An 11,181-nucleotide genomic window follows, 5' to 3' on the forward strand; every position below is an offset into this window, starting at 1 on the left:
GTGCTCCTGGAGGGTAGGCGGCAGCAAACTCCTGTGCGTTTCTCAAAACCCAGCTCCAAGGCCCTCTCTTCCCTGCCATCTTGGACCCTCCTTCTCTGTAATTGGGGGCCTTTGGGGGAGAGAATCTGTCAGACCCCCTTCACCCAGGACACCATGTCCTGCATCTCACCAGCTGCCCTCCAGACAGAGGGTCACAAAGTAAGAGCCTTACCCCACCCTCCTGCTGTTTCCCTGACGACCTCTCCACCCTTTCTTATCTCCCCCACAGCCCTCACTGCCCACCCTCATGCCTCTCTGTGCTCTCCCAGCCCCCTCCTTCTATAAACATCCGTCCAGGCCCCACTGGCCTGCTTGCGGCAGAGCCCGGAGGATCTGATTCCTCCGTTCACCCCCACCCCCACCAGGCAGAGCCTAAATCGGTGTCCAGGCAGGATGGCGCTGTGACCACATCTCCGGGCCGAGTGTGCTGACACTGGTGTTGCTTTTTCTCTCTCCCCCCTGGGCTGAAAATGAAATTGGGGCGATGGGGGAAGGTCTGAGGTCCATTTCCCTGTGGTTCTCAGTTCATTGGGGATTTTGCAACATGGGAAGGACCAGAAAGCAGTGAAAAGGTGGCGGGAGGTGGTTCTAGAATGTCCAGAGGTGGACGGCGTCGCCCAGGCCCCGTGGGACAGGCAAGCTGGCCCCTCCCTCGAACCTTCCTCCATCAGGTCACACTCTGCAGTCTCCCTTTGCCCATCCCTAAAGGGGGGGTGGGCGGTAAGCATGACCCTTAGGCTGAGATGTAGCTTGTCAGCCTTCACTGTTTATGGGATGCTCGCTCTATGCCAGGCTGGGCACGGAGGATCCAAGTGAGCAGGGCAGGGCGAGGGGTGCATAGAAAGTATACCCAGGATCCCCCTGCCAGGGAGGGAGGTTTGAAGGGGGCCTTCTCTACCCTTGGCCAGGAAAGCGCCAGACAGGCCACACTGAGATCTGAAGGCTCTGAGGCTGGGAACTTCTGGGTAAGAGGATATAGAAGGTCAGGTGGGGCAGAAGAGGGAGCAGGCCTATCTGCAGGGGGCAGCCCTCCCCTCACTGAGCCAGCCCATTGCCCTTTCTCCCTGGGCTGCCCCACCACCTTCCCCTCCCTGGGCTGCCCCACCTCCCTGTCTCCCTGGGCTGCCCACTGCCCCACTCTCTGTCAGTGGTTCCCAACCTTTCTTCGGCCATGCCCCACCTAAGCATCTCTAAAATCCTGATGCCCCCCCCCATGACATATCATTCTTATTATATAAAAAGTGAACTCCTATTCACGTGGAGGAAGCCTAAAAAACCAATAACTTGGTCTAAACAAGCTTCCAAAGAACATGGCATCCGTGAAAGAGAAAAATAAAAGAACGAAAGGACAGTTGAAGTACCGAGGAAGAAATCACTAAAATTGTTTTAAAAAATAATAATAATATCAAGTAATATGAAAACATAGCAAGTAAAGTTTCAAAACATATAATAGAGAACTGAATGCATAAATAGGTCACAATATATATTTATATGCTGTATATGAGGCCCCTAGCACCATAAGACATGCAAAAAATTCGCCGTTAATAGCTCATTCTCGACTTGCCCCCCTGAAATTCAAAGTGCCCCCCCGTGGGGCGTGTGCGCCACGTTGGAACCACTGCTCTAAGTGGATTAACCAAGCGCTCTCTCCCTGACTACGGCCCTCCCCACACACACCGCAGACCAGCCTGGAGGAGCGGGCCTCTGGGAGCTCAGGCGGAGTTGTTTTGGCAGCTGTTGTGGCTGGTGATGGGAGTAGGAACAACAAAGGCTGCATTTCTCTGCTCCTCCCCAGTTTGGCCCCCAACATCTCCCTCTCTGCACTCGTCTTCTCCCCTCAGTTGAGTTGAGCAAGGAGCCAGATCACTGATAAAGAGACGGAGGCAGGCCCTGGTCAATGTGGATCGCTTGGTTGGGCATCATCTCATGTACTGAAAGGTTGCTGGTTCGATTCCCAGTCAGGGCACATGCCCCAGGTTACAGGCTCGATTCCTGGTAGGGGGCGGGCAGGAGGCAGCCAATCAATGTCTTGCTCTCACATCGAAGCTTCTCTGTCTCCCTCGCCCTTAATCAATAAAAAAAAATCTTTAGCTGTAACCGGTTTGGCTCAGTGGATAGAGCGTCGGCCTGCGGACTGAAGGGTCCCAGGTTCGATTCCGGTCAAGGGCATATACCTTGGCTGCGGGCACATACCCAGGGGGGGGGGATGCAGGAGGCAGCTGATCGATGTTTCTCTCTCATCGATGTTTCTAACTCTCTATCCCTCTCCATTCCTCTCTGTAAAAAAATCAATTTAAAAAAAAAGAAACTGAGGCAGAGCTGTTACCTTAGTACGGCCTGGAGCAGGGGATGGGTCTCACCTGGGGCGATCTGCCCCAGGAAACACTGGGCAGTGTCAGGGGCATCTGTGGTTGTCATTACTGGGGGTGCTTCTGGCATCGAGTGGGTGGGCACCAGGGATGCTGCTCAACTTCCCACAGTGTCCAGATGCCCCCACAGAGCGTGACCTACCCTGATGTCCACACAGCTGGGGAGACCCTGCTCTGAACCTGTGTGTTAGCCATAGACTCGGCATCTGCTGCCTGTGGGGCCCTGGCCCTGGCAGCGGCATCCCCCTCGCCCACACTGGCCCTCCCCTACAGGGACGCCCGTGAATCGGATCCCCATCATGGCAAAGCAGGTGCTTGACCTGTTCATGCTGTATGTGCTGGTGACGGAAAAGGGCGGCCTGGTGGAGGTCATCAATAAGAAGCTGTGGCGGGAGATCACCAAGGGCCTCAACCTGCCCACGTCCATCACCAGCGCTGCCTTCACCCTGCGGACCCAGTGAGTGCTGCGCGCGCAGAGGGCCTGGGACAGGAAGGACCGCAGAGGCACTGGGCCACGCGAGGCGTCGGAATCCTGAGAACCTTGGGGTGGGGCTTTAAGGAAGTTTCTGGCTCTGAGGTTCTGGAATTCAGTATTAAAGGATTAGTGGGAGGCGGTCATGGGGACAGGCACTGAGATAGGGAACAGCAGAAGCAGTCAGCCTGGCTCAGCATTGACGAGCGATTCCCTGGCAGCGATGCACGATGGAGGCGGGGAAGTGGTGCCACAGCGGGAATGCCAAGGGCAGCAGGGAGTCACGGGAGGTGTCCCAGGTGCCACCTTGTCCCTTCTCCCCTTCCCATAGGTACATGAAGTACCTGTACCCCTACGAGTGTGAGAAACGCGGCCTCAGCAACCCCAATGAGCTCCAGGCGGCCATTGACAGCAACCGGCGGGAGGGCCGGCGCCAGAGCTTTGGGGGCTCCCTCTTCGCCTACTCACCAGGTGGTGCCCACAGCATGCTCTCCTCACCCAAACTGCCCGTGTCCTCCCTGGGCCTGGCCACCAGCACCAATGGCAGCTCCATCACCCCAGCCCCCAAGATCAAGAAAGGTAAGGAAGGGCTGCACGAGCCTGGGGACTGCTCCCAGCTCAGGTTATATGGCTGTGGGGCTGGTACCTTTCCCCTCTCTGGGTAAACAGGTTGATCAACTCCAAAGTTGTCGTGGAAGAGGGTGGCAAACCTGTGCTCATGGCAAACATTACTAAACAATTAACATTTATCAAACCCCATGCCCACAGCAAGCAGACATTACTAATCCTGAGCCCATGGCAGGCACCACTAATCAATAGTTTTTTCTTCAGTTCTATGCCAAGGCAGACATTACAAATCAAGCACACGTTTCCCACCCCGACATTACTAATGAATCTCCGATTTCCCAGTCCACACGAGGCAGTTGTTAATTGAGCGTGCATTTCTAATCATTTCTTGTAGCACTGGCCCAGTCTTCTGCCTGTGGCTACACTATTCATCACCATAGTTTTTTTCAGCACCTTTGCCCATGACAGACGTTATTAGTTCATCACTGTATTCTTTTCCCTTTGAGCTTTAGAATCTTCCTCAGCACTCTGCCCCGGCAGACATCATTGAGAGTACAGTATGGGTCTATCAAATTGACCCTTTAACCGTCCCTGAAGCTATTGGTAGGTGCCCCTGGGTAGCTCAGTGTCCCTTTCTGAGCTCGATTTCCTTATGAGTAAAGTGGAGACAGTTACCGCCTATTTGTAGAATTGTTGGGAGCCTTCAGTGTATAAAATGCCCAGCATGCAACAGGCCCAGGTTTGCAGATGCCTGACAAACAGCTCCCCATTCCTAGTTGCACCCGTGGCAGACATCACCAGTCGATCACAGTCTTCTCTCCCCCTGAGCCTGGAATCCTTCCTAATATAGAGCACAGATAGCACATGTGGCCGTATGGACTCGTGCTGGCCAGTTTGCATGTCTGGGTTCCTATTTTTCCTCTACCACACAGGCTGTGACTCCCTACTTCCTGGGAGTGGCCCAAGGATCTGAGGCAATCCCCACAAGGCTCTGAAAAGTTAGGTCTTGCTCATATTAGTCATTCAGTGTTCTGTGGGCCTTGGTTTACCCTCCTGGCTTTGGGGAGTTTCAACTATATCTGTTAAAGGTTATTAAGCATCCATGTGGACCAGGTCTCATGCTGGAGCTGGGGAAGATGGTAACAGATAAGATAAAAGGGGAGTCATGCCCCGACCGGTTTGGCTCAGTGGATAGAGCGTCGAGCCATGGACTGAAAGGTCCCGCGTTCGATTCCCGTCGAGGGCATGTACCTTGGTTGCAGGCTTGATCCCCAGTAGGGGGCGTGCAGGAGGCAGTTGATCAATATTTCTCTCTCATCGATATTTCTAACTCTCTATCCCTCTCCCTTCCTCTCTGTAAAAAAATCAATAAAAAATATTTTTTAAAAAATAAAAAGGCTTAAAAAATAAAATAAAAATAAAAGGGGAGTCATGAGAGAGCCTGGAAACAACAGGCAGCAGAGAGAGTAGGGGGAAGAAGAGACAGCAGGTCCTAGTGGAACCTAGTGGTCCTAGTGGATGGGAAAGACGGGGACATTTGTTTTAACCACAGAAGAGGGGAATGGTTAGGAGCTGGTTTGGAGTTGGGCTGCCTGAGTTCGAATCCCAGCTCAGCCTTTCTCCAGCTCTGTGGCCTTGGGAAAGTTATGAATCTTCTTTGAGCCTTAGTTTCCTCATCTGGAGATAAGAGTAGACTGGGGGTTGTTGAAATGGCCCTTTGAGATGGTTCCTGTTTGAGATGGAAGTGCTTTAGACATGTTCTGAGCCTTGTTGTTATGACTAGTATTATATAATATGTTACATGCTATTATAGTATCTACGTAGTACTGATGCTAAATACTATTATAATACTAGTATATAACTAGTAGTGTTATCACCAGTATGATCACCTGCTTTAGAAAGTGTTTTATAGCACTTGTGTCTATTCAGAAACCTAGGTACTGCCCAGGCTACCGGGTGTCTCAGTGGTTAGAGCCTGGTCCCGTACGCCAAAAAATGGCAGTTCGATTTCAAGGTGGCGGTGGATTAAGTGGAAAGGTGGGGGGCAGAGGGATTGGTGGGGGAGAGATTAACCAAATAATTTATATGTGTATATGCATAACCCATGAACACAGACAGTAGTGTGGTGAAGGCCTGGAAGGGGCGGGGGCAGAGTGGAATACATGCTATTATAGTATCTACGTAGTACTGATGCTAAATACTATTATAATACTAGTATATAACTAGTAGTGTTATCACCAGTATGATCACCTGCTTTAGAAAGCGTTTTATAGCACTTGTGTCTATTCAGAAACCTAGTTACTGCCCAGGCCACCGGGTCTCTCAGTGGTTAGAGCCTGGTCCCGTATGCCAAAAAGTGGCAGTTCGATTTCAAGGTGGCGGTGGATTAAGTGGAAAGGTGGGGGGGCGGAGGGATTGGTGGGGGAGAGATTAACCCAATAATTTATATGTGTATATGCATAACCCATGAACACAGACAGTAGTGTGGTGAAGGCCTGGAAGGGGCGGGGGCAGAGTGGAAGGGATCAATGAGGGAAAAAAGGGTGGCAGTTCAATCCCGTTTAGGGTACATACCTGGGTTGCGGGTTCGATCCTCACATCGATGTTTCTCACATCGATGTTTCTCTCTCCCTTCCTCTCTCTAAGCATGTCCTTGGGTGAGGATTAAATAAATAAACTTTAAAAATTACTTCCCTCAGAGAGGGAGTGAGCATTCCATCAGTGGAGGTATTCAAGAGAATGCTCATTCTTGTGTGGGTGGAAGGCTGAGCCAAGCCACCTCACTTCCCTTTTGGCCACCAACTCCTCTTCTCTCCTGTCTAGAGGAGGATTCGGCCATCCCCATCACAGTCCCCGGCCGCCTGCCAGTCTCCCTGGCAGGCCACCCCGTGGTGGCAGCCCAGGCAGTAGCAGTGCAAGCAGCAGCAGCCCAGGCAGCCGTGGCAGCCCAGGCGGCCGCCCTGGAGCAGCTTCGGGAGAAGCTGGAGTCTGGGGAGCCTCCGGAAAAGAAGATGGCCCTGGTGGCGGATGAGCAGCAACGGCTCATGCAGCGAGCGCTACAGCAGAACTTCCTGGCTATGACAGCCCAGCTGCCCATGAGCATTCGTATCAACAGCCAAGGTATCAACCCACCACCCAGACCCTCCATGCTCTCTGCATGTGTAACAAAATAAGGGTCTTGGAGCCAACCTATGTAAAAAGTGCCTACAAACCAATAAGAAAAAAAGGCAAACAAATCGATAGGGAAAAATGGGCAGTTGTGACTAGTAAATTCCTATGAAAAAATGTTCAGCCCTGGCCAGTGTGGCTCAGTTGGTTAGAGTGTCGTCCTGTGCAACAAAAGGTTGCAGGTTCGCTTTCTGGTCCAACCGATCGATGTTTCTCTCTCACATCGATGTTTCTCTCTCTCATCAATGTTTCTCTCTCCCCCTCTCCCTTCGCCTTCTCTAAAATCAACAAACACATATCCCCTTGTAAGGATGGAAAAGAAAAGCTGTTCGGCTCCATCTAGATGGGGATCCGCACGCTAACAAGGAGACACCGCTTTTCACCCATCAGAGTTTGACAATATCAACTGTTGCTCAGGATGTGAGGAAATGGGTCCTGCTGGTGGGAGTGTAAATAGGTGACAATTTGGCAATCTCTGAAAAACACAAAATGTGACCAGTCATCTGCTTGGTATCTACAGCAGAACCAGTCGATACCAAGCAGGTGCTCAGGGAAACGTGGGTGTCTCCGCTCTCTGGAAGCAGGGAATTCCTATGAAGCCTTTCCAAGCGGTATAATGTGCATTTTCAAAAAGCAGGGGATACCTGTATAGACAAGTTTGTTCATGGCAGTCATTTGCATGATGTAACAGGCCTTGAAGCGATGTGTGTGTCCATCAGTGAGGAATGAGTGAGTCACGTCTGGAAGACTTTGTGGCTGTTAAAAAGAATGACATGACTTGGGTGTGCAACATCGCTTAAGAATTACAATCATGATAAAAGCCAATGTCAGACAAATACATTCTCATTCTATATTTATTATGTCCTGCGTGTGCTGGTGGAAGATACAGTCCGCAGCTTTGTGAAGTTTAAAGCCCAGTGGGGATGGATAGATGTGAAAAGGATCATTGCACCGATGAGTTTGTGATTCCAAACGGTGGCTTTTCTTCTTCCCACAGCCTCTGAGAGCCGCCAGGACTCAGCTGCAAACGTGACCAGCACCAATGGCAGCAATAGTATTAGCATGTCAGTGGAGATTAACGGAATTATGTATACAGGTAACACCTTGACAACTTCACTCCCGGGTTAATTTAGGAGTCCTGGGCAACCTCCGGGTTTGGCCTGCATGAGCCCAGCCATTAGAGTGAGCAAAGTTCTTCCTTCCCTTGGAGACTTGAGTGTATAACCAATGTAGTATCCTTAGCACAGTGCTCAGCACATAGTGAGTACTTGGCACAGTTCTCAGCACATAATGAGCACTTAGCATGGGGCTTAGCACATAATAAGTGCTCAAAAATACAGTTACCCTTGAACAAGAAGGGTTTGGGCTGCGTGGGTCCACTTATACATGCATTTTTTTTTCAATAAATACTGGAAATGTATTTTCTTTTTTTTAATATTTTTTTATTGGTTTCAGAGAGGCAGGGAGAGGGAGAGATAGAAACATCAGTGATGAGAGAGTATCATTGATCGGCTGCCTCCTGCATGCCCTCCACCCCCAGCATGTGCCCTTGATCGGAATTGAACCTGGGACCTTCCAGTCCGCAGTCCAATGCTCTATCCACTGAGCCAAACCAGCTAGGGCTAGGAAATGTATTTTCTTGATGATTTTCTTTTTTTTTTCTTTTAATTTATTTTATTTTATCTTTTTAGAGAGAGAGAGGGGAAGGGAGAGGGATAGAGAGATAGAAACATCCATGAGAGAGGGCCATCGATTGGCTGCCTTCTGGGGTTCGAGCCCGCAACCCCAGACATGTGCCCTGACAGGGAATCGAACCGGCAACCTGTTGCTTCCTGGGTCAGCACTCAACCACTGAACCACACTGGCAAGGCCCTGATGATTTTCATACATATATATATTTTTTTAATTGATTTCAGAGAGGAGGGGAGAAGGAGAGAGAGAAACATCAATGATGAGAAAGATCATTGATCGGCTGCCTCCTGCATGCCCCCTAATGGGGATTGAGCCCGCAACCTGAGCATATGTTCTTGAGTGGAATTGAACCTGGGACCCTTCAGTCCACAGGCCGATGCTCTATCCACTGAGCCAAACCGGCTAGGGCTCTGATGATTTTCTTAATAACATTTCCTTTTCTTTAGCTTACTTTATTATAAGAATTCAGTATATAAGACATATAATATAAAATATGTGTTCAGCCCTAGCTGGTTTGGCTCAGTGGATAGAGCATCAGCCTGTGGACCAACGGGTCCCAGGTTCAATTCCAGTCAAGAGCACATGCCCCGGTTGCAGGCTCCATCCCCAATAGGGGGCATGCAGGAGGCAGCTGATCAATGATTCTCTCTCGTCATTGATGTTTCTATCTCTCTCCCTCTCCCTTCCTGTCTGAAATCAATTTAAAAAGAAAAAAAATCAAAATATGTGTTTATCACTGCTTATGTTATCAGTAAGTCTTCTGGTCAATAGTAGACTATTAGTGGTTAAGTTTTGGGGAGTTAAAAGTTGTATTTGGATTTTAAACTGTGCCGGGAGTTACTGCCTCTCTAACACCTGTGTTCGTGGTGAACTGTACAAGTGGTGTTTGAAAGTTCCTTGTAAAAAAAAATGTAGTCAGGCCAGTTGCTCATGAGGCCACCAGGTGGTGCTAGGGACCCAAAACAGCTGGGTTGCTGGGCAAAGACCCCCCACAGGAAGCAGAGACTAAGATGAGGTGGTGGGTGTCCTGGTGGGTCCATGGGTGGACTTTGCAGGGGGTCATTGCTTGGGGAGCCCCTTGCACCTGTCACATAATGTTTTAACTCTCCATGACATGTCTCTTCTCCTGTCCTTGCATTAGGAGTGCTGTTTGCTCAGCCACCAGCCTCCACGCCCTCCTCAGCTCCCAGCAAAGGCGGTGGTGGCAGCAGCCGGGGAGGAAGCAGTGGGACCAGCAGCAGCGCGGGCAGCCAGGCCGGGCCAGCGGGGCTGTCCGCACCCCCGACGTCTTCTACCTCAAATAATTCATTGCCTTAACTGCACCACTCCCCACCCGCCGCCCCCCACCCAGGAGCTGGTCAGACTGGGCAGGGTGTGGAAAGGTGGGCCGGGCAGGGCCGGGGTGGTGGAAGATACGGGTGGGGAGGGGAAATATCCACAAAGGAGCCACAGCTAACACCAAAAATAGAAGAAGAAAATATAGACATATATATAAAGAAAATTTAATAAAACAGGGGAAAACCAAGGAACACTTGAATTACTCAGGTTTCAGACATTCAGAGAAGTGAATTGTAAGAACAGCTAAGGAAATCAGGAAAGAGAGCGGCAAATACTCCCCAGGGCTTTCCTGCAGCCCTGGCGGGCCGATTCGGACTGGTGTCTGGTGTCTGGTTTGGACCAGTTGCAATGTAAGGCCAGATTCTGTTTACCTCATATATCCCTGCACTGTGTGTTTTCATTTTTGTCTGTTTTTTTTTTTTTACTTTTGTTCCTGTTCATCACACACTCATCCACTCATCACACCCAGTTCGTTGTTTTGAATGAAACCCCTGAGCCAAGATCAGTTGAATTTTTTTCTTGTTGCTTTTGGGAACTTTTTATTATTATTATTATTTTTTAAAGAAATAGCGATATTCAAGCTCTATAGGGTTTTTAAGAGGTTTGGGGGGTTTTGTTTTGTAAATGTTCTATTTTATTCTTGGGGGAGGAATCAAACCTTAGGAAAAGGATATATATCTCTATATATTTGTGTTCATTCAGGGAAACGGGACTTAAAAAAAGGAAAAAAAAGGAATATCCTTTAAATCTTTCCCATGACTGAATCGGGTTCATGTGTGCATTTTCTGTGCTGCGGTAGGCAGCTAGCAGGCACAGGACACTGTATCCCTGGGCTAGAGCCAGAAAAGGTAATGAACTCAGGTGCTGAGGGCCGGGCTGGAGTGGGGTCCATGCGGGGGCAAGCCCAGGGGGAACTGGGAATGTGAATGCTGAATGGCAGACCAAGACTCTCCGTGCTTTTTCTCCTTGTGCCGTGCGTGCTCCCTGTCAGGGATCCGGAAGTCTTAACTAGAAAGAAAGTGCTGGATCAAGGGCCAGGGCCTGGGAGGGGATGTGCTGTCATAGCCCTGAGGCTCCTGACTCAGGGATGACTATGGCCTGGGGACTCTCTCTTACCTGGAAGGGCTGCTTTTTGTTTGTTTGTTTAATATGTTTTCATTGATTTCAAAGAAAGAAGGAGAGGGGGAGAGAGAGAGAAACATCAATGAGAGAGACTCATCGACTGGCTGCCTCCTGCACCCTCCCTGCTAGAGATTGAGCCCACAACCCAGACATGTGCCCTGATTGGGAATCCAACCTCCTGGGTCATGGGTCAACGCTCAACCACTGAGCCGCCCCGGCAGGGCCAAAAGGGCTGCTTTGGAAGGCACCTATGCTCACCACTAGACCACCGACGCTTTTGAAAGGGCTGCTTTTAAAGACATACGGATATTTGGGGACTGGGGTGAGCCAGCCTTCGCTCAGATTGAGGTTTTTGAGGCCATGTCATCCTGAACACCCCACCCCTTCCCATCTCCTTCACTTTGTCCCTTCATT

At 50.1% G+C, this 11,181-nt stretch overlaps 1 protein-coding gene across 1 annotated transcript in view; it reads left to right on the forward strand.

Annotated features, from left to right (window-relative positions):
* Positions 1-10,843, forward strand: part of ARID3A (AT rich interactive domain 3A (BRIGHT-like)) — a gene marked incomplete at its 5' end in the record, with an annotated part of 36,089 nt that extends 25,246 nt beyond the window's left edge. The window contains 5 exon segments of the mRNA XM_014540059.1: positions 2,682-2,865; positions 3,212-3,459; positions 6,271-6,567; positions 7,613-7,711; positions 9,449-10,843. Of these exon segments, the coding sequence (XP_014395545.1) occupies positions 2,682-2,865; positions 3,212-3,459; positions 6,271-6,567; positions 7,613-7,711; positions 9,449-9,624 (1,004 nt within the window).
* Between the last annotated feature and the right edge of the window lie 338 nt (positions 10,844-11,181).

Source organism: Myotis brandtii, unplaced genomic scaffold, assembly GCF_000412655.1.
Source record: "Myotis brandtii unplaced genomic scaffold, ASM41265v1 scaffold236, whole genome shotgun sequence".
Taxonomy (NCBI): domain Eukaryota; kingdom Metazoa; phylum Chordata; class Mammalia; order Chiroptera; family Vespertilionidae; genus Myotis; species Myotis brandtii.